Here is a 27,461-nt window from a genome sequence, read left to right as displayed (position 1 = left end):
AGATGACACTAAAGATCCCCCCACAGCCAATGCACCGTACTGGAAAGCACAGACTCCAACTGATAAAAGCAATGACTCCTGGTTCATCAACCCTAACACACAAACTGCATCTGGTTTAATATTGGGACAGGTTATGCCTGTGTGGGAACAGGAAGCCATGGGAGGCTTCTAGATTTTCATCTTTGTTATGAACCTAAATCACTACTGAAATAATGTGCCTAAAACACATGTGCGAGAGAATTGCTTAACTTTGGACACTGACTAGATATTTGATTTAATGAATTGCGGATGTTTTGACTGTGGTACTGATATCCTGTTTATAGTCAAGAGTCCTTACTGCCTTTTAAACAAAAGTCAACGATGGTCTTATTTTCCCAAACAAACCATGAGAACTTTAGATGCTCTTTTATATGTAGCTGATAGCATTCCCCATGTGCGCATGTCCGCACATGCGCACACGTATAAACACTGACTAGCTTCACAGCGGCAGAAACAAATGCTGTGGCATCGGAATAAAAGCGAAGCCTAAACCATTTCTACTGCAAAGAAATGCCTTAAGCAACAGCCACCCTAGTCAGTGCAGTGCTCTTTCCTGGTAGGGGACTAAAGGCAGACGATGTGTAATGTGTCCCCACAAGGTTGTTTTCCATGAAAACATCCACACCACAAACGTACTTCTCAGATGCAGCCTTCACATCACGAGAGAGATGCACAGCGATCGCTCGAGCACATATCTCAACAGTGAGAACCTTAGCAGAGTGCGTCTACATGTAGGAGACACCCTGTAATAACATTTACATAGTATCTAGAACTAAAATGGTTTTTAAGGCTGAAACTGCAATAGGGAGAAAACCCAGAATGGTCTCTACGTTTGTAAGAGCATGTAGAAGGACATTTATCATGTATACAAACACAAACTCATGAGCTCACAAGAGAGGCATGTGTGAGGAGAGGTGCTGAGGAGAAGGGGGCAGCCAGCTCGGAAAGCTCTCCTGATCCAAACTGATATCTAGAAGATAAACAGTGTGGCAGCAGGCAAGATGACACTCGGCAGGTGAGGGTGCCTACCACTGAGCCTGAAGCTCTTTGTTCAATCCCTGTAACACACACAAACGAAGAGAACCAACTCCCAATTCCCAAATGGACCTCTGATCAATACACACCCCCTAGCTTCTAAGTAAGCGGGTTATATTTGTTGCTGTTTAGGGAAGGACCTGGTTATCTTTAGGGGACTGGCCACTGCAAGTTTTACCATGCTCCAGTAAATATACGGGCAACACGAACTGGACTTGGAATAGTCTTTCTTTTTTTCTTCTTTTGTTTTTGGGGAGGCTATGGGGGGGGGGGCTGGGAAGGACTAGGATGTGAGTGGAATCAGGTTGTATTATGTGAAATTTCCAAACAATAAATAAAAACATCAAGTCATTTTTTAAAAACAGAAAAAAAAAATTTAAAGGCCACAACAAATGGAGAGGAGAAAGAAGAGGAAGAGGAGGAGGAAGGGAAAGAAAAGAAAGGGGATGAGGAAGAAGAGGAGAAAGAGGAAGAGGAGCAGGAGCAGGAGGAGCAGGAGGAGGAGCAGGAGGAGGAGCAGGAGGAGGAGCAGGAGGAAGAGCAGGAGGAGGAGGAGGAAAGCAAGCATGTGTTAGGGAGCACCCCTTCAGGTGCTCCTCTTAGCTCCTATCAGAGAAACTGGTCTCTAGTCTAACCTCTGGTCTCTAGTCTAACCTCGGGCTGTGGAACACAGTACCCTCAACCAGGCTGTAAACCACAAACTTACTTTCCTTGTACATTAAAGCATGGCAAGGTGTTTTTCTCTAATGCTTATTTCTCCTGATATCATTCTACAACAAAAAAAAAAAAAAAAAAAAAAAAAGAAAGAAAGAAAGAAAAGAAAGAAAGAAAGAAAGAAAGAAAGAAAGAAAGAAAAAGAAAAATTCTGGAGAATACCTTTGTGAATGAGAAAACTGGCTCAGTATGATTTGTTTCTAAACCGTAACTTAAACAGAATTCAAGCAAGCTTTGCCCTGACAAATGTGGCTTCACCACAGTCTGGTATAGCATGCTAGCACAGCTCTGTAAGGGGTGGCCGCATTCTTCAGCTGCCAGACCTGTTCCCAGCACAGTCACAAGACAAAACACCAAGAGATTAAGATCCCGTTTCAAAGTAACTTTATACAATTGAGGCACCCAAATGCTCTTAGTATTCTATTTTAGTAAATGCACTTTACTTTTCCAGGTTTTTCCTTTGGTCAACATATGCAAACTATTGCAGTAAAGCTTGGACCATATTATAACACATGCCTTTAGGGTCAACTCGGGATTTTGAAACATCTGTTCAAAAATAATTTAAGTCGTTAGTCTCCTTTAAATTATAAAAGGAACTAGAGAGACCACAATATTGTGTAGTAGTTTACTGATAGAACATAGATATTTATGTATAAAAGTAGCGGCATATTTGCCCACACGAATTTCTAATAACATATGAATTATATAAACATAAGGCAGTGCAGGCTGGATGCCCAGCAGACTGGATAAGTGACAGGCAGCAACGGCTTTCTAGTCCTGCAGCTATAACAGCCCAGACCCAGGAATGGGGCCCAGGGTCCCGACAGCAAGCCCCCGGCAGCAGCCTGCAATCAGCAAACCCTAGCAGAGGCCTGCAATCACCTCTGGGCTCCTCGCCTGGTTTTCTAGCACTTGGTTGCCATAAGCTATGGTTTGAGGAACAGAGTCAATTTTGAACACTTCCTTAGACATCTTAAGATTCTTCATAACTGTCTTATTGTTTGTCCTTTCCTAGTCTTTCTCATTAATAAGTGAGAGACTGAGCTAAGCCAGTTCTTCACAAATATTGATAAGCTTATTAAAATACATTTTAATAAGCAGATTCCAAAATGTTTTTACTACGCACAGAATTTGTAGGAAGGTAAACTTATAAACAGTCTGTAGTCATTTGTAAGTATAAAGCAAAATGGCCACTATATGATACAAACTTATACTTCATGCAACCCAGTTAGCAGCAGACCCATAGTGAGTAGCTCTGCTGAAAATACTAATTTGATGCCTAAAGACCTATAAACTAACCACAATCCTGCTACTTAGTTGAACTTTGTCTATACAAGTTCAAGGAGATCCTCCTTATTCACGGATGAATTCTGGATTATCTTGGTCTTCAGGGAATATGACAATCTGGCTTCACACACAAGTTCATTCATAAACTCAGAGGAACAAAAGGGCCCACTGCCCTTAGAAAGAAAAAGGAATGTCCTTCTTCATACTTAACCAAATAAAACCTCCTTGGCTAGCTCCTTCCAGCCCAGTGGAGCCTGAAGAACTGTTTCCAATCAGAGTTCCAGCAGCACCAATCCCTGGCCCTGGGATAGTACAGAGGTTAAACAGCCTAAGCCTGTAGAGTCTCATCATAAAAGAGAACAGAGACAAGGAAGGGGAGGAAGAGGGTGACATGTACTTTACAAACTGTAATTTTCCCAAAAGGAGGATGGATGTGCACGGTCATCCTGACATAAACTGTGCTCTAGGGAGACAGAATGTTTTTCCTCTGGTGTATTAAACAGAGTATCTGCTCTGCCATAATCTGTCACCTCAAGCATGCACGACTAGCTGGGAAGTCAATGCATGACCATGACAATCAGTTCCCTCCACACGATGTAAAGACCTTCCTGGCAGAATACACTGGTACTAGGCTCATTTCCTTTTTCTGTTAACACCATTTGCCAACTCTTGGACATAATTCTTATTTCTTTCCAAGGCTATCATCTTTATATACAATGAGTTATAAGAATATGAAATCACTCAGAGAAAGGACTAAAAGAGTAACAAACAAACAGTAGACAGGCTTCGTTATTAAAGCACATCTCAGATAAAACATTCCCCATATGTAAACCATACAAACAAGAGTACATTTATAGACCCCACTTTTACACTGGAAAAAAAAAAGCAGCTGTATGTTTGCAAATTTCTCTTGAGCTGGTCAAGAGTTGCTGGAGTTTTCTCCTTAGCTCTAAGGTCTAGTTCAGTTCCTAGCATAAAGTAACAAAGATAACATCAGCAAAGTGTAGCGCTACAGACCAGAGCCCATCACTGCTAACACAACAGGAAACAAATGATCTTATTATTATATCAGCTAATGATGAGAAAGTACACAGACACAGCCATAGACAGAACAGAAGCCATCTGGACTATAACCCATATTACTCATTACATATCTACCTAGATGGATAAACAAAATGTAAAGATCTCATACTTCACAGAAAAACATCCAAATGAAAGGATTTATGACTTTCAGTCTTTTAGTACTTGACAGCAAGAGGATTTCCACCTCAGTTTTTAAAATACTGCATCAAAAGTAGAAAAGATCTAACAAAATTGCATATGTGATCAGTAACTTGACGAAAAATATACTTCAGGGTTAACTGTATTGAACATAGAGATGAGCCCCACTGAAAACACAGTCTAAAACTTAAGGCTTTATGGTACGCAGTGTGGCACATTAGACAGTGATGAACCAGCCCTGCCCTTGGAAGCAGCAGCCATCTCCAAAGCAAATGCTGGCAGGAACAGCCTCTGATAATAACTGCCTGGCAAGGGTTATTTTTATAGGCCGTTGCTAACACAATGCATACTTTTAAAGGTTTTGTCCAACAACAGAACCGACGATTAAAAAGCTGGGCTACATAAATTCTTCTGAGAGATGCCAAACCAGGAGATTACTCAGAAAGGCTCTACACAGTGTAGTGATGATGGTCATGTTAGTCCACACCAAATAAAATCTAACCATTTAGGAAATCCAAAAACAATAAGTCGCCATTATAAGGGGAACTAATTCTGAATGATATTCATATGGAAAACCGTACTCATACAATCCGTTTGCTTAGGAAAGGTAGTCTTTTTAAATTTATTTTTATTTTATGTATATAAATGTTTTTGCCTGAATGTATGCCTGTGAACCAGGTGCATGCCTGGAGCCCACAGAGGCCAGAAGAGGGTATTGAATACACTGGAACTAAAGTTAGAGATGGTTCTGAGTCACCGTGTTGGTGCTGGGAATCAAACCCAGGACCCCGGAAAACCAGCCAGTGCTCTTACCCACCGAGCCATCTCTCTCGTCCCAAGAAAGGTATTTTAAAACTTATTGTCTTGAGGCTTGAGCATGGTGGCTCACACATGTAATCCCTAGCGCTCCACTCAGAAATTGGTGGATCTCTGTAAGTTCGAGGCCAACCTAGTCTACATGGTAAAATCCTGTTTCAAAAAAACCATAATAAAACACAAAACAGCTTTGTCCCTCATGTTTGGGGGTTTTTTGTTGTTGTTTTTGTTTGTTTGTTTGTTTTTACTGCCAGCTATATTTGAGTTTTGGCTTCTAACCTGAGCCATTAGATAAAAGACAGTAATGCCGACTGGGATCCAGCAGAGTGAACAGGCACAGAGAGCAGGGACTCACTTTTGCATATCTTACACCTGGGGTTTCTATGAGAAGCATCTGGGTGTGTGACTATAGGTTGAATGGAGCAGGGAGGGAAGAGGGGCTAGAGAGAATGAGAGAGAAGGAGGGAGGGAGAGGGAAAGGAAGGGGGAAGGGAAGAAGGAAAGGGAGAAAAATGAGAAAGAAAGAAAGAAAGAAAGAAAGAAAGAAAGAAAGAAAGAAAGAAAGAAAGAAAGGAAGGAAGGAAGAAAGAGAGAAACAGAGATAGCAATAGTAACAGAGATATGGAGAAGAGAGAAAAGAGAAAGAAAGAGGGAGATGGATGGATAGATAGATAGATAGATAGATAGAATGAGAGAATATGTCTTTAAAGAACTCTGGTACCTGATCAACTTAGTTGCTGACCTTTACAACACACCTAATTCTGCCTTAGTTTCCTCATCTCTAAAATGGGGATAATCATTCAGGTTGGCTGGCACTGTTTTTCAACAGTGTTTCTTCACTGTCAATGGCCAGTGAATCTCCACATTTAGGTCCACGCCATGGAGTAGACATTTCCTCAAAATATGCTCTCCAAGACCTACTCCCTGGAGCCTGAGCATCCCTGTCACACCCCTGTTCTGTTACTTCTATTTCAATCAGCGAAAATGAACATGGCCTTTTTTTGGTAGACAATTCTTTGTCAAGGAGACACTGCTATAACAGGGGTGGTGTCCCTCACATCTGTCCATTCAAAGTGATCTTCTGATGCTCTGAGGAAAAGGGCAGAGCTTCTGGCAAAACGAGTCTGCCCAGAGGAGGCAGCACCGTCAAACACATCCAGCTGCTCAGTGTACACTGTCTACAAACACTGAAAGAATATACTTTTAATCTCAAGTATAGCTTCTCCCCAAGTCAGAGTTTGAAAGTCAGCAATCAGTGTAACTTCACCTGCTTATGGCTTCTAAAAGCTCAGAGAGCTCAAGTTGGCACAGAAGCCTTGAGGGTGGAGAGCATTTGGGTAAAACTATTGACTTAAAATACAAAAAGCAGATATTCAGACTTGATAGAATGTCTGTATAATTTAGGGACAAGGCTTGGATTAATGGCTGAAAGATTTTTTTCCCCAACAACATGCAAAATCTCCTTCAATATCAGGTTTTTGAAACAAATTATTGAATACTGCATTATTAATATTAAAATGCATTAACAATGTTATCAATATTAAGGGGACGTTGGGGCTAGCAGTGTGGTTCATCAGGCCAAGTGCTGGCCTAGTGTGCATGGGGCTCTGGGTCCAGCCCATACCACATTATTCCCTCAGGAAGATTAGAAACTCAAGGTTATCCTTGGCTATATAGTGAGATGAAAGCCAGTCTACGTGAGACCCTGTCTCAAAACAACAACAAAAACCTACTAAAACAAACATAATAAGAAGGCTAAGGAGTCACACGTCAACAGCAAGCCACTGTTGAGTTTTATTCTGTTCCAAGCATATGTGCATGTCTCTTTGGGTGAGTACATGTCTGTGTATGTTGCAGGTATGTGTATGGGAGTACATGCATATGTGTATGTATACATGTGTACAAAGAACAGAGGCCAAGGCTGGGTATCTTTCTCCATTGCTGTCAACTTATTTTGGGGGTACAATGTTCCTTACTCAACCTGAAACCCACTAATTCAGCTGGACTAGCCCTCCATCAGTCCCCTGCCTCTTCTGCTCAGGTCCTGGTGTAACAAATCTGCACTGCTGTGCCCTGACCGGGGGTCACAGTTGAGGTCCTCATGCCTATGAAGTTGCTACCTTACTGACTGAATCCCAACCCCCTTCTAGGGATTTTGATCCAAGTTAGCTATCTCAGGAGGAGATTAGGGGTAGTTTTATTCATGCCTTGTTAAAAATCAGGCAAATTCACTGCAGCGAGCACAGGATACCCAACAAGGTCACTGTCAGTGGCCAAAATCCCACATCCACAATTTTGATACACGACAGAACTTCTACCTGCAGTGTTTTCTTATTTTATTTATATTTATACTTATTTATATTCTTAGTGTAGCTTTTAAGATAAAAACTCCTCTTCTCCCGATTATGAAAGTTACAGGTATCAAAGGCAAGGCAGAAAAAGTCCATCTTCATCAATCCCACCCCAAGGAGGAAAGAATCCATGGCTCTTCCAGGCACACTGATGAGACCACAGCTGCTCAATGGCAGGACTCAGGCTGCCAAAGCTCAGCGGTTTTAGAATCAGTGTGAGTCTCAACCTGTGTACACACAGAAGTAAGGATGCTTTTCTTACTAAGTGGTAACCACGGTTCTCTTCCGATAGGTGTGTCTCTCTGCTGTGAAGGGCAAGGCAGCTCTGCAAACTGTGGCTGGGCCCAGGGCACCACACACTAACAAAAAACAGAACTGCTGAGAGCAGCGTACAGCCGTGCCAGCGCTAATATAGTAATTTACATACTGACTTTGTCAAGGGAGGAATACATATACTTATATGTCTATTTTAGAAATATGCATATTTTAAGTGTAAAAGGAATCTCAAGAAATAGGTAAGAGCTGTCTGAAAAGCGGCAGTGGGGCAACAGTGGGGGAAGTGACGTGGATCCTTCACTGTGACTGTTCACACTTTATAATTCAAATGTCATCATCTCAGCTAAGTGAAGAATAATATTGTCATGAGGTGAGGATAAACATCAAGTGTACCTGTGTTTGTCCCTAGAGAAAGGGGAGGGGAAAAATGAATGTGTCTCAGGAAACTAGAAATTACATATACCTAGGATGTGTTCATTCTCTTAAAATCACAATATAATTAGTATTAACATTTATTAATGATGTGCATATGAGTGGCATAATAGTCAGTCTACAATTTTCAAATTAAATTTTGCTCAAATCAAAGACCTTGAAATAAAGAATATCTCATAGAGTCTACCACATTCTCATCCTGATTGGTAACATTAAAGCAAAGACATCATTGAACCCTGGGGTGGATGTGGAACACCTGGTATGTTAGTACAAGGTGAGCAAAATTATGTAACCACTTTGGGAAATGGTCTGTGAGTTTCTTACAAAACCACTGAGTATTACCTTAGCTGAGGTGTATTTTGTGGATGTTAGCTTAAGAAAAAACGAGCGTATGTTCATAGAAAGACTTGTACAATATGTTCATAGCACTTTTATTAATGAGGTAGAAAAAGCCCAGATGTCTACCAATAAAATACTATGTAAGCAGACTGGCATATCTGTACAATGAAATACTTCTCAGAAATAAAAAGAAAGGCGCTGATCCATGAAACTCGCTGTGTTGGAAGAGAGAAAACCACACTTTGCACAGTGTTTCTGTAACCTTAGCCATAGGAGGAGATGAGAAATTCACATCTGTCACAGAAAATGTCAGAACAGTGGATACCAAAGAAGGAAGGTGGTGTGGAGGGTGGGACTGGCTGAGGGGCAGGAGGTGGTGTGGAGGGTGGGACTGGCTGAGGGGCAGGAGGTGGTGTGGAGGGTGGGAATGGCTGAGGGGCAGGAGGGACTTCTCTAGGGTAACCTGGTAGTTTAGGTTTTGATAGGCACTGAGGTTACACGGCTACACGGATTTGCTGAAATATAATCAACGTTGGCTTTCAGTCATGCATTTCTTTGGTTTTGGCTTTTATTTTATAAAGGAAATTATTTAATTGGGGGCTCGCTAACAATTTCAGAGGGTTAGTACATTATCATCATGGTGGAGAGTAGAGATGCATGGCTCTGTAGCAGTAGCTGAAAGTTTACATCCTGGTCTTCAGGCAGCAGGCAAAAGAGAGAGACTGGGCCTGGTGCAAACCTTTGAAACCTCAAAGGTTCTTCCTAAGATTTTGCTCCTCATAGTAGATCAGCCTCCTTCTAAGGATCCTGAGACCTGAGATGGAGACTGAGGGTCCTTGGAGCAGGGAATGGGAACTCTAACTTATAGCTCCGCCAATGGAATAGGACGGCTCAGGCTCAGGGCTGCACTCCTGTGGTCAGTCACATCAAAGCCTCGCTGAAGGAAGAAGACTTTCTCTGCTATAGGCTTCCCTCCCTGTGCATTTGAGTAGCCATCACTAAGGACATTTATAAAAGAAATGGTTGCCATGAGGAACAGAATTCTGTCAGTCCAGATATCAGATCAAGTACTTCAGCAAGCCAATGCTCCGTCAGTATTAACAGCAACCTATAACCACGGATCTTAACTATGAGCCGCTTTTCTACTTTGTTTTAGCACTAAACTATATATTGAGATATTCCTACAAACTAACACATATCGACATAGATTTATCTCTGCTGTGTTTCTAACATTTAGTTAACGAGCATTCTGGCACAATAACTATTAAAGCAGATGTATTAACATCAAGGATTTCTCCCAACCAAACAACTCCATGGCAGGGCCCTGAAATGGGAATAAGGCCTCCCTGTCAGTCACGTGGTTTGTCATAGACAACATCCTCCTAGACAACACTTTCTGTGTGCACTATTAAGGTGGATAAAAATATGACTCAGACCATCATGATTAGTATTCAGGGCATTATGTAATACTGCTTATAAGATTCTGATTTACAGATGCATTGTTTGACTAGGTATTTTTGGCACATACATTTAATCCACTTTCCTGGAGTTTGGAATAATATATAATACAAACCCGTCAAGACCCATTTCGGAGCAGGTAGGTAGATTTCTGAATCTGTTCTACTCACTCTTACCTCATTTGGTGGAATGTCAGCAAAGGGTTTGATGACGGCAGCCAGCGGGATCTGAGCTTGCTTAGCCATGTCTGACGTACACGGAAAGCAGTACGTGGTGCAGCGGATGTACCGGGGACTGGAGTGGCCTGAACCAAAGTCACACAGACAAATCTTGGTTAAAATACATATCTGGTCTAAGATACTCAAATGAAAATCTAAGCCATTCACCCTTATCTGTACATTATCCTTTGTTTCTAAAAAAGTGTAATATAAAATTCTGTTATCTATATTCCAGGGGCATTGACAAAACTACTGAACTTTACTAAAGAAATAGGGAAGAAGTATTTTACTACTATTAGTATTTTTCATAAGCTAGGCTTTAGTGTAGTTCGAATATAGACTTGAGAAGATTTATGGAAGACGCAAAACAAAGACATAAAGAGGAAAAAGAATGCAGTTTTAGGTTCACAGTCATTTCTTTTCATTAAAATTTATTTTTAGTTTTATTTATGGAAGTGTCTGTCTGGTGGGGAATGGTGGTAAACACCTGTGCAGGTGCTCATGGAGCCCAGAAGGGGGCACTAGATCCCCAGGAGCCAGTTACAGGATGCTGTGAGCTGTCTAGCATAGGTGCTAGGACCTGAGCTTGGGTCCTGTAGAAGAGCAATGCTCTTAACTGCTGAGCCATCTCTCCAGTTGAACAATCGCCTCTTCGTTCCCAGTTTCCACGTCTACTAAGACATCTGCCATGTGCATGTAATTATCTGTAGACCATTTCATACGATCAAGTGAGACTTTGTCAAAAATAATTGCAATTTGTTTTATTTTTTCTTAAGTTTGTAAATTGAATTTATATATTAAAAATCTACTTGTAATAGAAATGTTACTTTTAAAATCATAATCACTTTTCAATATACCTTAGGTTTTCTGACCAAATATATGTATTGTATGGCACACAGGAGAATTAAAATAACATCTCCATAAAGAATATTTTAGTCATCAGAATAATTTAGGTTTTTTTTTTTCTACAAAAAGAAAGCATCATAACAAACTGTGTTAGGAAAACTGGGTATCTACATAAGGATCCTGTCACCCTGATTACAAACCAATTTCCAATGAATCAAAGATTTCAACATTAGACCCCAAACTCTAGAACTTGCAAAACAAAGAGTAGGGAGAATATGTCAGGATATAGGCTCAGGTAAGGAAGAGCAAGGAGTTCACTTCAGGATTTAGGCTCCAGTAAGGACTTTCCAAGTAGAACTCCAGTCACCCAGGAAATAGGACCAATTGTCACCAAGTGTGACTTCATAAAATTAAAAAAGCTTCTGTACAGAAAAAGCAACTGTTAATCAGCTGAAGAGAAAACAGCCCACAGATTGGGGAAAATCTTGCCAGCTACACATCTGGCGGAGGATTACTGCCCATAATATACAAGAACTCAAACACTAGACACCAAGAAAACAAACAACCAAATTAAATGGTGAGCTAAGGAACTGAATAAATATGTCTCAGAAGACGACAAATGGCTGAGGCAGTTTTACAAGTATTCATCATCCTTAGGAAAACCATCACCCATCAGGAAAATGCAAATTGAAACTACTTTGAGGTTTCATCTTAATTCAATCAGAATGGATATGATTTTAAAACAAAACAAAAAAATATACAACCACGTATTCTGGTGAGGATGTGGGGAAAGGGGAACCCTTGGGCACTGTCGGTAGGAGTGCAAGTTGGCACAGCTGCTATGGAAATCAGTATGGCTGTTCCTTGGCCCAGCTCTTCTTGGGGTACCTGTTTGTCAGACTTGGGGTACCTGTTAGACTTGGGGTACCTGTTAGACTTGGGGTACCTGTTAGACTTGAAGTACCTGTCAGACTCCAGGGAACTAGAAAGTAGCCACTGGTGGGGAAAGGGAATATCCTGGTTAATTTTTTGGTTTCCATCACATTGCCTGTAGGTAAGGCTGCAGGGCATTTTCTTGACCAATGACTGACGTAGAAGAGACCGGTTCACCGGATGCAGTGTCATCCTGAGCAGGTCATCCTGGGTGGTTATAACAAAGCAGGCTGAGCAAGCCATGTGGAGTAAGCTGGTTCCTCCACAGTCCCTGCTTCAGTTCCTGCCTCTAGGTTCCTACCCTGCTTGAGTTCCTGCTTTGAATTCCCTCAGTGATGGACTGTGATATGGAAGTGTAAGCCAGCTAAATCCTTTCATTCCCAAATTGGTTTTGGCCATGGACTTTATCATAGCAATAGCAAGCAAACTAAGATAATGAAGAAAGACCTCAAGGGGCAGGAGACAGCAAAGCACAGGTGATGTGAAAAGAAAAGGGGGTTGATGGGGAAGGAAGTTTAAGAGACAAGAGAATGGATAGGAAGAAATTAACACTATGAGTGTTTGGGAAATAATATTGAAAACTCCTATTTTATAAAGTTCATATTTTTCATATGAAATAATTTAATTGTGTAAATACCTTACATGAATAATGTTCCTCCCCAAATCAAAGGTTGAAGTCCAGTGCCTATTGTCATTGCCCTTGGTTCCCACCAGAACTCGATGGTAAGATCCTACTGTTGAATACATCATATACTTTGCTTACAAATATGGAGAAATCCAGTTGGTCCTGAGTGGGAAGCTTCTTCCCTATTGGCGAGCTTTTATAGTATCAGAAAGCACTCTTCAGGGTATTTGGGGGGAATGTTATCAACAGTCTTACCCAACTGTGGATCCACTGAGTGAATGGCATGGCATGACAGACTCATTGTTGCAATTGTGGCATGAAGGTTATAGGGGCAACCAACTGCCCTCTTCTTGGATTCCAGGCCTAATTCACAGGAGGAAATGCGTGCCTGGCACTGTGACTATGGTCAAGAGCCCATGATTAGGGATCTCATAGGTCTGGGGTTAAGCCTATGTCTATCATCTTGCCAAATGCCCTCTGCACTCATAAATTAGCGCAGTTCTTAGACCTCATCAGAGAAGTTTCTGGGTGCAACAGATGACAGTCAAAATGGACACTTAACCACTGTGCAAGTGCAGAGAGTTAGTGACTGGATTTTTCAGTCACAGATAGAACAATTGTTCACGCCTGTGCCCCCCACCCAAGGCTCAGGAGACACTGCAGAAGAGGGGGAAGAAAAAACTGAATGAGTCACAATTTGGTTGTGAGGATCCAAGTGTCATAGTGTTTTTCTAGCCATGACAGAACCACTGCACCCACGACTCACAGCAGTGGCGGTTGCTTGTGCGTGACCTGTACACGATCGACCATCTTAATGTTCTTGCATGGGGAACAAAGGCCCTACCCTTAACTGAGGTGCTATTGACAGTTGGTGGCTTTGGGGGTGGGGGGAGGAGAGTCAGTTTTCTGTGGTTCTGGCAGGTCAACCACACCCCAGTGAATCCCCCTATGCCCATAATGGCAGCACAAATTGTGTTAGGTCATTTCGGGGGGTGGAGGGGCAAGAATTTGGGAAAGATGCAAAGGTATGGCTGGATCTGAGAAGTGGGTGAATATGATCAAAAAACACTGTATCCATACATGAGCTGCTCATAGTATTAATGAAAAATAAAATGTTTATTGACTGTCCACTATGTTTTAGACAGTGCCCTAGGCTTTAAATTATCTTCACTGGTACTAAGGATAGCACCTAGAGCCTGACAAGCTAGGCAAGCACTATGCTGCTGAGTTATATACACACACAGCCTTTTTAGTTTTGAGACTGTGTTACTAAATTGCCTGGGCTGGCCTTGAAATTCCCGTAGACCAGATAAGCCTTGAACTTGGAATCCTTTTGCCTCCTCCTCCTGGGGAACTAATATTGAAGGCCTTCACTGTCAGCCAAAGTACTAATCTAAAATATTTACACTTACAACCTATTAGAACCCGAGAATAAAATCAGTGCTTATTGAATATCTACTGCATTTTAGGCACTGTCCTAGGTTTTTCTGTAGACTGTAAAGTTAAGAATGACTTTATTATGTGGGTCATTGGAACATGATAAACGCTATGAAAAATAGCCTCTTTGGTTAAGAAGTACCTGAGAGTAGAAGACTGAAATTTTAAATATTTGCAGAGTCAACCACAACATAAAGTAAACATTTGCTCAGACATACAGGAGACAAGGAGTTCACTCAGGCAAACTTACACAGGAAGCCTAGCAGAGGAAGAGCAGGAACTGTTTATGTAGGAGTGCCGAGGCTGTGTTCAGAGGAGGTACAGGGTCAGACCATGTAGACTCGTGAAGCTCCCTAAGGTTTTACAAATGAAATGGAACATCACTGCTGGGGTTGGGTAGAGGAGTGTCAGGACCTGGCTTGCTCCCTGGTTCTGGTGTGGAGAACCAGAGTCAGGGAAGCCCAGGAGGAGGCTGCTGCAGCCAAATGAGAAACAGTAGTGTCTCTGACAAGCCCCATAGAGATAGAGCACAGAGGCATAGATTCTGGGCACATGTTGATGTAATAAACATAGCTGTTTGCAGGAATGATGCATGTGCTATGCAGATGTGAGTCTGGGGGGGGGGAGAAGAATGGGAAACTGCTATCCCTGAAAACTGAAAGGCTGCAAAGAACAGGAAAGGAGCCGGTTTTTAGGGTTGTATGGGTCATAATTGGGTTAGAACATCTCTAGTTTGGGAAGTGTACTAGGCAGTCTGTCATACGGCAAGTCTGAGTAGATAGTGGACTGGAGTTGAGTCCAGGCTGCCTATGCACCTTTAGAAGCTCTAAGCAGAGATGGTTTGTGGAAGTCGGCTAAGTCACTACAGCAATGACTGTGGCCAAACAAAGATGAACAAGGACTAAGCCCAGGGCCCTCTAACATAAAGGGCCCATAGGAAGCTGAGAAGGCATTCTAAAGAGTGAGTGGGGCTGAGGGTGGGTAAAGGTATCTGCCTCCAAGCTTGACAGCCTCAGTTCAGAGCCCAGAAATAGAAGGAACTCCTATAACTGTCCTCTGACCTACACATGAGCTCTTGGCATACATACACACATACACATGTTTATGCATGCATGCACACACATACATGCAAACACACATACACACATATACACATACATACATGTATACACATGCATACACACCCATGCAAGGAAGGAAGGAAGGAAGGAAGGAAGGAAGGAAGGAAGGAAGGAAGGAAGGAAGGAAGGAAGGGTGGGTGGGTTAAAAAAAGACATTTTAAAAGGACTAAGGAACCAGGACTCTAACTGTAAAATGAGAGAGATCCACAAAGAACCAAAATGTTAGGAGACTTGTTGAGAACAGTGTCCTCAGAGTTGCTATAGCAGGTGAGCTGGCTGGCAGAGTTTAGTCCCTCTGTTCCACTAGTGACACCTAGCATGATACACAAAGTCAAGCTAGTAGGGGAATGATTATCTTAAACTATAAATCCCAATTTGAATCTTTAAAGAAAAATAAACCAGATACATTGTATTGCACACCACTTGAAGTTCTCTGAACTACTACACCAGAGAATATAATTCTATTGACAGCACCTTTTGGGTTCTTGGGGGACTAATAGGGAACTGGTGGCGCCAAGGTATTTGTTTAAACAACAACAACAAAAACCAGTAAGGCATTTTAAACACATCCCTCCCCGCCAAAAAGTGACTGAAAATAAATACCTTGGTCTTGAATCACACACTCGGTGGTGACCAGAGGAGGCACCTGGCCCCTGGTGTTGGTCGTATAGACTTGTCCACCTCTGGTGGCCCTGTCATTCTCGATCACTTGAATCTGACAAACAAGATGTTAAGAGGGAATTAAACTTAGTAACGACTCTTCCTGAAAGCAGTTAAAAGGGACAGTGGCTTGGTCCTGTTCCCTCTTCCTCCTCCTTCTTCAGAGTAAGAAGAACAAACAAAGGAGGAGGGGTGGCGAGAAAGAAAGGGGGAAAGAGGTGGTCCTTTAAAAATTCTTTTATTTTTCCTCAGACAAATCGATCTAACATGTCTTCGGTCTTATCTTCATTTATTTTCACAATTTTAGACCAAAATTTATCACGTTTCCAAATTCTATTCTATAATACTCTCAGCTCAGACCCTGACCTTTCAGAGATCCTTACTTTATGATGTCTTATTTTATTTATTATAACCATGGATGGACATTTGAAAAATACTTTAGAAAGAAAAGAAATTTGAAACTGTTTTTAAAAAGAAAATACTTTTTGCAATCAAAAGTAAATTCTAAAAATCATTAAATGGAGAAGAAATGACATATAATATCTGAGCTAAAGCTGCCTTCCTTGAACTCAGAGCCCGTCTTAGTCCTCAGCTTGCCTTTCATGCCCCCCCCCCCCCGGCTGCACCCCATGCAGAGAATCTAAGGTATTTTGGAGCATGGGTGTCTATTGTTCAGAAGTCCTCAGGAGCAAAGGTTCCCAAATGCTGCCATCTAATGTAGAAACATATTTATTTCTCTACTAATACTATTTGCTGATGAAGACTGGAACAGATTTCTTTTTAATTTTTTTCTTTTTGTTATAATTGTCCAGGGTAAAAAAGTGTGAGCAAAACAGAGTAGAATGAACGTAGGGTACCAAGAAGTAACCCCAGGGAACTGTCTTCTTCCATTTCCTCCTTTTCCACCCCAGATTCTCACTTTCTACAGAAAGGGGGCGATAAAACAACAACAAAGATAAAAACTCAAAGATGAGCATAAGGCAACCACAGAGAGTATCTAGGCTGGAATATAAGTTAAAAGATACACAGTTTCCCATTGTTAAGATAAATGCTGACTTTGAACCAACTCTGAAGTGTTCTCCCCTGCTCCAGTCTCAACCAGCACAGATGGTGCTGGCATCGTCGGTTCCAAGAATATTGGCAACCGACCCATCCTGAATTTAAACTTGTATCTGTCTGCCGTCTGGCTTCCTCAGAGTTTGAGTGGTGACAAACACAAAGATATAGGATGTGTTCCAGACATCACTACCACAGCAAGACACAGACAAGATGCTACCACAAAAAAAGAAGTGTGCGGATACATCAAAACACTGTAATTATGTTCTGTATTTAACCACAAGCTAATTGGGTTACTCAAAAGAAGAATAACTTTTACATTATTAAATGGTAGCATTTAGTATAATCACTTCAACCAACAAAGTCTAAGGTAACAATGTCATGATACAGTCGTGTGCCTAGAACACTGAACCTACACAGTCACTAATCAATAGTCCACAGTCCCAGAAACCTTATTTCAAACTATCCATTTACAATTGGCAAAGCCCTGTACCCAGAGAAATGACGTTATAAATAGTCTTTATTAATTAAATCCACAACTCCACAAAATAAGACACAGACAAGTGTAAGAACTATCAAATAGTTCTAACCATTGCTAAAAACAGCTTTTGGGTTCCCCCAAATGCACACTCTTGAAAAAACAGCATCGGAAATGAGACAATAAGCAAAGACTCCAACAGTGACTCGGCTGTGACCTGCACGTGTGGGCTGACCATGGTTACATGCGATGATGTCAAAGCAACTCTCGGAAGACACAGATCTCTCTCCCCCTCAGATGTGCCACAGGCATCATTCCCATAAGTGTCATGGAACCGTAAAACATAATCAGGAGAGAATGGAAAGGAAGTGCTGCTCTTGGGAGAAACGTATCAGAAGGAGAAGCAACTTAAGGTGCCTGGCCAGCCAGCGGTGCTGCTGGACAGAACTGAATCGTGCGTGGTGAACGGAAAGGGAAGGATACAACCTCTGAACACTCCTCCTGCAATGCAGAAGTGGGTGAGGGAGACCTTCAGGAGTGCAGCTTCCACAACGCCATAACGCGGCTAGGACCACCCGTCAAAGGTCTATTAGGTGCCTCACTCAGGACTGCAGAATGGAATCGTTCTTTCCACAAGAGTTTATTTCATTAACAAAATGTGTTGTTTTCATCATAGGAAAATAAACAGGCTCCATCTGGCTTCATGTTATTTCTTCAAGATAAAAAAACATGGGGCTGGTTTGCACATAAACACTTGCGAGGTTTGTGATGAACCACAGCACCTGCTTCTTCTTCTCATTCACTCCCCCCACCCCACTCCACCCCCACCTCACCCCCACCACACTGAGAATGAGCAGCAGGTTCTGTTTAGGTGCTAGAGATAGCAGTGAACAAACTAGATGTTAAGTCTAGAAGAACGGTGGCAGATAAATAACAGTACAAATAATGTGCCTTCTGCCAGGCAGTTAGATGTTGTGGACATGAACAGGCATGATACTCCAGCCCTAGTGTCACTCCAGGGATACTGAGTGGGTAGTAAAAACATGGCGGAAAATGGACCACACAAGTCTGGCCTTGCATAGGCCTACGAAAGAAGCATATATACAGACAATAGAAATGTCAAGAGTCAAGCTGAGGCCTATACGAGGCATGTGTGAAGAGCTAGTCCAACTAAAACAGAGGCACAGGGCAAGGAGACACCACATCAGAGGCATCTAGTATTTGTGTGCACAGGTTGTGAGGGAGCTGGAGTCACAAGTGGCCAACAATGAAGCATTGTGCGAGGAATCATAAGAACTTTGACTATTAGCTATAAAAGAGTGCTGGCAAGCTTTGTCTGGAGCCAGGATCTGCTCTGATTTAAATTGGATGGATAGCCTGGGCACAGTGACTTCAAGGCTTGTTAGGAGGCTCCCAGAGTCTCAGGCAGCTGGATGGTGGAGGCTTGCACCAGGGAGAACTGATGAACACAGCTAGAATCAATCACAGGACTAAAGGAAGGAAAAGGGGGTGTCTGATGAGTCTGAGGTTTGTCAGGTAAGGAGCGGGCAGATGGGCCAGGGCTGGGTTTCAGGGGAAAGGTCTGACAGAGGATCCATGTTTTTGCTGGAACCTCTGAGAATGAGAGCACCCTGAGTGATGGTCCCTCATTAGTGTGCCCACCATCCACAGTCTGAATGGAGCCCAAGAACAAGAATTCTGAAAATGCTCTCAGTTGATGTTGACTGCCTGTTCTTGGGGATGAAAAATGTTGACTAAATTTCCATGAAGAACAGAGACTAAATGTCCACAAAGAAAAGGTCATTCCAAAGATTAAGCCTTGGACTAGCCTAACACTAAGTGGGGAGAGGTATGAGGCAATAACAAGAACCCACACCCTCACACATGCATATATATTCATACACACACACATATATGCACACATATAGCCACATATGTATGTACATATCATACACATATACAGACACTCATATATATATATATATATGCACAAACACACATACATATACACACACACACCCATAAACACACATAGGTATACACACACCACATATAGACACATGCACATATACACGAACACACATACACACATACACACACATATATATATCATGCACATACACACATACATACAACCCCCTATACACACAAACCCACATAAAAACACACATGTATATATACAAACACACATAGACACATTCATGCACACACAAACACCTATATACAATATATTCAAACATACGCACATGCACACATAGAGACATGCACATTCACAAACACACCCAGGCACATTCACATACAACAGACAAATACAAAGGCACAAACACAAACGTACATGCAAATTCACCTGCAAACGCAAACACTTGGTTAAGAGATGGAGGCCTGTAAGTCAATGTGTTAGGTGTGAAAGATCTGGTGGAGAGAGGTTGCTTTGGTCTTGAAGGGAATGAGCTACAAAGGCAGGAGGATGGAAATACAATGCTCTCAGGAGTATGTGGTGGTCACATGACCTGTGGTGAGATCTGGGAAAGGGTAGGGGAAGGTGGAAACCTGGGAGAGCCAGGAAACTGGGAAATTCTTCTGCAAGGATTTGAAAGGTGCCTGAGATTGTAACAGGGACAGACTTGGTGTGACAGTTGGGGGGGGGGGGTTTCTCTGAAATCACATCCAAAATAAGCTCAAGGTAAACAAATTTTTAACACTAATAATCAAGTAATTGTATTTTAGTTAAAGACATTTTGTCATTGGCATAGGCACCTTAATGGAAGAAAGGCTTTTTCTGGCTGTTTCAGAGGACCCAGCCCATGGCTGCTTGGCCCGGTGCATTTGGGCAAAGCCTCCTAGTGGAGGAGCAGGCAGCGCCTATGTGGCATTTTTTGTGTCTGTGTCTATACACCTCACAGCAGACAGCAAGCAGAGGGCATGGCAGAAAGGGGCCATGGATTATTTTTCTGTTGCTGTGATCAAACACCCTGGGCAAGGCGATTTATAGAACTAAGAGTTTATTTATGCTTATGGTTCCAGATGGCTAGAGTCCATAACAGCAGGACTATTGTGGCAAAATGTGGCAGGCAGAGGAAACTGAAAGCTCACATCTTGAACCACAAGCACAAAGCAGAGAGAGAGAGTAAACCAACCGCAGTAGGAAAAGGACTTTAGCTGGCTGAGCCCACTCCAGTGATACACTTCCTTCAATAAGGCCACACCTTCTAAGCCTCCCCAAACAGAGCCACCAGCTGGGGACCAAATAATCAAACACATAATCCTCTAGGGAATATTGTCCTTCAAACCCCCACAGGATAGGAACAATATAACCCCAAAGGCTCACTTCCTCCAGGTGGGTCATACCTCCTAAAGTTCTCTGAACCTTCCAAAACAGCACCTGACTGGGAACAAGGCACCCAGAGCAATCGTTCATATTCAAGCCGGAAGAGATACTGAGCTATAAACAAAGGTACTAAGAGCTGCTACAGTTGAATTTTCAATGTACTGTAAGGTTTGTTATACAGATTTGCTACTTAATCACAAATCTTCAACTTCATAGAATTATGAAAACAGCCAGAATTCTTCACCCTTCACTGTATCTGTCTCCAGTTCAATGTGGCTTACCATTTGTTTCCCTGATCAGAAGGCCAAGCCCTCCCTCTTAGTCCTCAGAACCCCTCTACCAGAAGTACAGGTGAGAACAGATGCCTCCTCCTGTGGCCAGTGTCCCAGACCTTCTACAGGCCCTAGAGAACTCAGTGCTAACAAATGGAAGAGCTTCTGTGTGGGAGACAGAGGACACTTACAGGGCTGGGGATGGAGTCCGGATCCAGCTTCCTCTGGAGCTGAGGTGCTGGCCCAGCCATCTGTGCAGGCCCTCCAGGGAAGCCTCCTGGGTAAGACAGCTGTGCACCTCCCATCTGCGGTCCATAGTTGGTTGCTTGAAAAAAAAAAAAAAAAAAAAAAGAAAGAAAGAAAGAAATGACAGTCTCCAGACCCAGGCGTAAAGCTCCCTGACAATATCACACTGCTGAATCAAACATGCCACCAAGTTCGTGTTGTTAAATAAAGCAGGAAGCTAAAAGGAAGTCCCTACACTCCCTTTAACTTGCTCTTCTGATGTTATCCAGAGACTTACTGTCCTTTCACAGTTGACACAGAAACAAATCTGATTTCCTCTAAGGACACCCCCAGGTGACCCCCCTCCTTGGCCTCACCCTGTCTACCTTACCTGGCTGTGGAGGGTAGCCAGCACCCAGGGTCTGGCCTGGTGGAGGTGGGGGCTGATATTGTGAATTCAGAGGAGCCGGCGCAGGGAGTCCATCTTGCCTGTGAGTTGGTGGAGACATAGGCGAGGCACCAGGGCCGTTCAGGGCGGTGGGGGGTGGTGGTGGAACCTGAGGCCCTGGCTGCAGAATAGATGGCCGTGCAGGTTGTGGTGGGCCCTGGAAGGCGCCTGCTGCCTGGGGGCCAGGCGGACCCTGGCTCTGGGGAGTCATGCCGGTACCTGGGGAAGAGAGAAGGCCACGGCTCATAGCCATGTTTCTCAGAGCTCTGATGTCTACAGAGCATATGGCAGAGACATTTATTTTCCATACACAAATCAATAGGGCATGTTTATGAATTACATATTTATATATGTGGTTTCCACAAATTAAAATTATCCCACAGAAAGTGATATAAATATTACTTGGCACCATCTTTTTTTTTTTTTTTCCAAACAGAACATTGTAGAAGAGCATAGAAGCAACACTTCTAGTTTTAGTAAAGAATTTCTGTTTTAAAAAGATTCAGTATTTGTGTGTGTGCGTGTCCTTTTAGAAGACAGAACCTCAGGTGAGAAAATTTCCCTCACCAGACTGGCCTGTGGTACATTTTCTTGATGAGTGATGTGGAAAGGCCCAGCTCACTGTGGACGGTGCCACTCCTAGGTGGGTGTTCCTGAATTCTGTAAGAAATCAGGCCAAGCAAACCGTGAGGAGTAAGGCTGTAAGCAGCACTCCTCCATGGCCTCTGCATCAGTCTCTGTCTCCAGATTTCCACCTCAAGCTCTTGCGCTGACTTCCCTGGATGATTGACTACAAGCTGTAAGACAAAATAAACTCTTTCCTACCCAAGTTGGTTTTGGTCATGGTGTTTTATTACAGCGACAAAACCCCAACTAAGGCATAAACTGGAAGCAGGTTGTAGGGTATGGCTGTCACAGACCTGACCATGTGGGGTTTTTTTGTTTGTTTGTTTGTTTGTTTGTTTGTTTTTCCCGATTGTCATAGCATTTGAACTTTGGGGTGAGAAGGCCTTTGAGGTCTCGGGGATCAGTGAGATGTTCTGTTGGAACTCAGAAGATAACACTGCAAGCAATGCGGACGACTAAGACCTGACTTGTGAAGTTTCAGAGAAAAGCAAAGACCCTACTAGGGACATTTGTGTGATATTTTCATGTTAAGAATCCATGGTATCAGCTGGAGCTGAAGAACCAGTTGTAATTAACGAGAAACCAGAGCCGTTGGACTAAGGGAGGGAATGTTTGTTTGCTTTAAAAAAAAAAAATAATAACAGATGCTGGTCAGCTGAGAATCTGCTGTGATTGAGAAGAGGTCTAACTCACTGAGGCAGAATCTTCTAGGAAGTGTTTCCTCGGGGTCAGCACACAGACTGTGGTCTAGAGGAAACCAAGGCTGTATCCTGTGCTGGCAGCCAAACTTGGTATGTCAGAGTTTCCCAGGTAGTAATGGTTTTGAGGGCAGGACAGAGTCATGGAGAGCAACTGAGGTTTGGCACAATGACTGACCAGGAGAGGACACTGATGAAGGTGAAACCTCTACTGAGCCTGAAGTCCCAGGACTGAGGAGTCATGGAGAAAAGCTGAGGCTCAGCACCATGTGACTGGGGCAGAGTCCCTGAAGGGAGCCCAGGAGAGGCTATTTGTGAGAATACAGCTCAGCTGTAGGAGGAAAACACAGCATCTTGGAAATACTAGTAACAGGGTCCTCTGCATCAATTCCTGCCTCCAAGTTTTTGCCTTGAATTCCTGGCCTTACTTCCCTTAGTGATTTAGTTGCTTGGAAGTATAAGCTGAGTAAACCCTTTTCTCCCAATGTTACTTTTGGTCACAAAGTTTTATCACAACAATAGAAAAATAACAGGGAGAGGGGGAGGGGAAAGGGGGCGGGGGGGGGGGGGGAGAGGGGAGAGGGGAGAGGGGAGAGGGGAGAGGGGAGAGGGGAGAGGGGAGAGGGGAGAGGGGAGAGGGGAGAGGGGAGAGGGGAGAGGGGAGAAGGGAGAGGGGAGAGGGGAGAAGGGAGAAGGGAGAGGGGAGAGGGAAAGAATCCCTTAAAGCAATGGTTTTCGACCCTCCTAATACTGCAACCCCTTAATACAGTTCCTCATACTGTGGAATTACATGGATAGCTCCCGAACATAAAATTATCTTGTTGCTACTTCATAACTGCCATTTTGCTCCTGTTATGAATTGTAATGTAAACATCTGATATGTAGATGGTCTTAGGCCACCCCTGCAAAGGGGTTGTTCAACCCCCAATGGGGTCCTGACCCACAGGTTGAGAACCATTGCCTTAAAGTATACCATGGAGCCATCCTGCCACTAGAGTGGGCATTTGTGCTCTCTCCTCTTTTCTAGCTTGTGGCATCTGAGATTTGATTCTTCCAATGACCTAAACACAGAATTAAAACTCTGAAAAAATAAGCATTTTGTTTTTAATTTGGAGGTCACGTATTAAAAGAATTCAATTTTACAACTACCCTCACCATGCCTCAGATAATTACTCTGTTTAATGCTTACTTGTGACGTCGGCATTTTTGTTGTTTATTGTTCCAGCAATGAATGTACAGTGTTCTGAGGGTTCTTCAATTGAAATATTGAAATAGTTGCAACATGCACGGGAGAAACCTAACCAGAGCCATACACAGTATCAAAAATTTATGCACAAGGTAGCATTTTAACATGTCATGCCAGAGTTATGTCTGCCTTAAAAAAAGAAGAAATGATGAGGTGTGAGTGTAGCTCAGTGGTCCCTGGTAGCTAGCATGTCTGGGGTTCTGGGTTCACCCCCAGCAGCATGTCTGGGGTTCTGGGTTCACCCCCAGCAGCATGTCTGGGGTTCTGGGTTCACCTCCAGGAGCACAGAGAACACCGAATGGGCACCATGAATGAACAGTGACAACTCACACTTACCATAGCTGTTGATCTGCATGGAGCTGAACTGACTGCCCAGCTGGGTGACAGAGGAAGTGGACCCAGGACCTGGGTAAGATGACTGTGGCAGGGGCTGGCCTGATGCATAAGAGGGTGCCACATTATTGACAGGCGGGAGTCCTGGAAATCTAACAAACAAAAAGTATTGATAGCGTCACAGGGTTTCTTAAGCAAACGACATACACTACACAATAGTAAATATATTCTAAATCAAACAAGCCCTCTATGTGTGGTAAGAAAAATGAATGATGTTGTGCATCATATATTTAATCTTGATAAGAGTTCAAAATAACCCAAGTGACAGCACCTTCCACTTCCACTCACATTTCCTATGGCGAGGTAGAGAAAAGTTTCTAACATGAACACAAAGCCACCTTTGGAAGTCAGTTTTGGAAAGATGAGCCCAGCGCCGCTTCACATACACTAAACTTGATCAATAGGGGAAAACAACAAGAACGGGGTCAATAACCAAGAACCCCTGGTTTATGGCTGCATCTTTGTGATCATTCAGACCCAGTTTTTAAACAGAATGTGGCTTGTCTTACATCCTGAACTCAGCAGGGCACGCCATACACAAGGGGGTCTGCCATAGCTTTGCAACACTGCAGTTAAGTTTGAAGTTGGGTTTTGTTTGTTTGTTTGTTTGTTTGTTTGTTTCTGTTTTCTAAAAAATTTCATCCTGCTTTCCCTTCCATGTAGTTTAAAACTATGTCTGCCGTGTGTCCTTGTCACTGTCTGGAGCTAAACAATGGCTCCCGAGCAGAGGTCCCATTCTGGCGATACAACACAGGAAGCTAATGACTACCCAGGAGTCATTATGACTCTCTTCTTACTAACTTCGAATTGGGAGTAAAACTTGAGGCTTCCCAGGCCGTGTGGACGATGTCTTTATTTTCAAAGTCTCTATTTGGAACCAGAGCCCATTCTCTCTGTTACTGCGTCTTGACTTCCATCGTCATGGAGAGGCTAGGAACCATTTGAGAGAGCTGGTGGCTGAGGAGAAATCCACAGCTCATTTCTAACACAGGGGGGTGGAGGAGGATGGAGGTGGGGGGGGCAGCCTCTTTAGGGTCTCAGGGGCACACCTGCTGCAACAGTGTACTCCCTAATCTTGTTATTTTCCAAACTGAATAATTATTTTAAACAAACAAACCAAAAAACTCCTCAAGACATCACTCCAAGTGCATGTTGCTAATTATTTCAGAACGGTTATCACACACTTTGTCCTAAGTAAGGGAAGGGCAGACAACTTATCCCACGTGCCTCACAAGACAAGCATGTCTACAGCAGATAATTTGTTAAAGCAGTTTTAATCCCAAAATATTCCTAAGAAAAATGCCTTTCTGCCAAAAATTTTAGAAGAATCAACATAATTAGATTAAGTGCCCTTCGATTTCAATATATTTAGGAAAAGAGAATGAATAGAGATAGAGAACTACAAAGGTAATTAAAATTTGTATTATATTACATTGTGTGTGTGTGTGTGTGTGTGTGTGTGTGTGTGTGTGTGTGTGTACACGTCACAGTGCAGGGTGAGAGATCAAAGGACAATTTTCAGGAGTCTCTCCTCCCACCATTCGGGTCTTTGGAATCAAGCCTAGGTTGTACGGTTTCCTGGAATCTGCCTTTAAGCACTGAGCCCTCTTGGCCCAAAGGTTACCTTTTGAGAGTAAGTTTTCCTTGTGTCTCTCTTTACTCAGGATACTGGCTGTGAACCATGCAGCTTGAAATGTGACTCTTGTCTGGGGCTGACAAATGATTTCAAGAGCCGCCTAAAGATCTGACTGGTAAATTCACTGCTACATAAAAAGAAACATTTTCTCTTTGCTTTGTCAAGAATTGACACTTCATTCCCTGCAGCTCATGGGGAATTGTCACAGGGAGTAATGTTATAGATAACTGAAGTGTATTACAGACTCTGGACATGATATATAATCATAGGTAAGTAGCAGTTAAATGGGGAAAGTGCATATAATTGTTTGAGACCCAAAAATAATTTGCAGAAGTGATTGACAAAAGATAATTTTTTTAAATATAAAATTCCATGGCTCACTTTTTTTTTCTTTGTAGCCATTTCAGTTAGAGCAAAGACATACGGGGGCAGAGACATAAATAGTCTCTGGTGTTTGTTTGGTTTAACTTTTAACAAAGGCTAAAGATTTGGGGCTGGAGAGATTGCTGGTTAAAAACACGTGCTGCTTTTTCAGAGGACCACAGTTTGATTCTCAGTACCCACATCAGGTGGTTCACAGTGTCAGAAACTCCATCTATACGAGATCCAATGCCTTTTGGCTTCTGCTGGCACCCAGTGCACATAGCTGCACACATAAACAAATGTTCTCAAAATTTTTTTAAAAACTAAAGATTTAAACTACAGAATGAGAGATTGTACAACCACCAGATATTACTTTAACCCATAGGTACCTACTTACTGTACATTTCTTATGCACTGGGAGTTAGGTTTCAAAATTTATAAATAATCTCTTTCTGACAAGCTTAAACATCCTCAGTCTTAAACATATTGTATTTTTAATGTAATCCCCACTTTCAAATTATTTAGAATAGAAATGAAACAAAGCCATGCTATTATATACAAAAGGTAAAGAAAAATCAGGGCACTTAACAAAAAACATCCTATTTGTTACTCTCCCGCTGCACACAGTATGGCTATCAGAGGTAGCCACTGCACACAGTATGGCTATCAGAGGTAGCAAACCCAGCCCACAGCTGGAGCCTGGGGAGCCACCAGCAGCCTGCCTCTTCCTCCCAACCCCTCTGCACTTTCAAACTGTGAAAGCAAGTGGGAGAGATAAACCTTTTCCTACCACGACACATTGTGGTTAAAAATGACAAACCAGAGTTATATTTGGAAAGGACTAAGAAATACTCAGATACAGATTTTCATTCACTGTTTCATT

At 42.7% G+C, this 27,461-nt stretch overlaps 1 protein-coding gene across 1 annotated transcript in view; it reads right to left on the bottom strand.

Annotated features, from left to right (window-relative positions):
- Positions 1 to 27,461, bottom strand: part of Sec24d (SEC24 homolog D, COPII component) — a 97,235-nt gene that overhangs the window by 52,060 nt on the left and 17,714 nt on the right. The window contains exons 4-8 of the mRNA XM_034499565.2: positions 24,523 to 24,671; positions 21,559 to 21,834; positions 21,134 to 21,267; positions 15,752 to 15,863; positions 10,145 to 10,272 (exon numbers count right to left, since the gene is read on the bottom strand). Of these exons, the coding sequence (XP_034355456.1) occupies positions 10,145 to 10,272; positions 15,752 to 15,863; positions 21,134 to 21,267; positions 21,559 to 21,834; positions 24,523 to 24,671 (799 nt within the window). The remainder of the gene's footprint in view (positions 1 to 10,144; positions 10,273 to 15,751; positions 15,864 to 21,133; positions 21,268 to 21,558; positions 21,835 to 24,522; positions 24,672 to 27,461) is intronic.

Source organism: Arvicanthis niloticus, chromosome 4 (genome assembly GCF_011762505.2).
Source record: "Arvicanthis niloticus isolate mArvNil1 chromosome 4, mArvNil1.pat.X, whole genome shotgun sequence".
NCBI classification, from domain to species: Eukaryota; Metazoa; Chordata; class Mammalia; order Rodentia; family Muridae; genus Arvicanthis; species Arvicanthis niloticus.
Note: the sequence above shows the minus strand (reverse complement) of the source record. Positions and strands in the feature narration are given on the sequence as shown.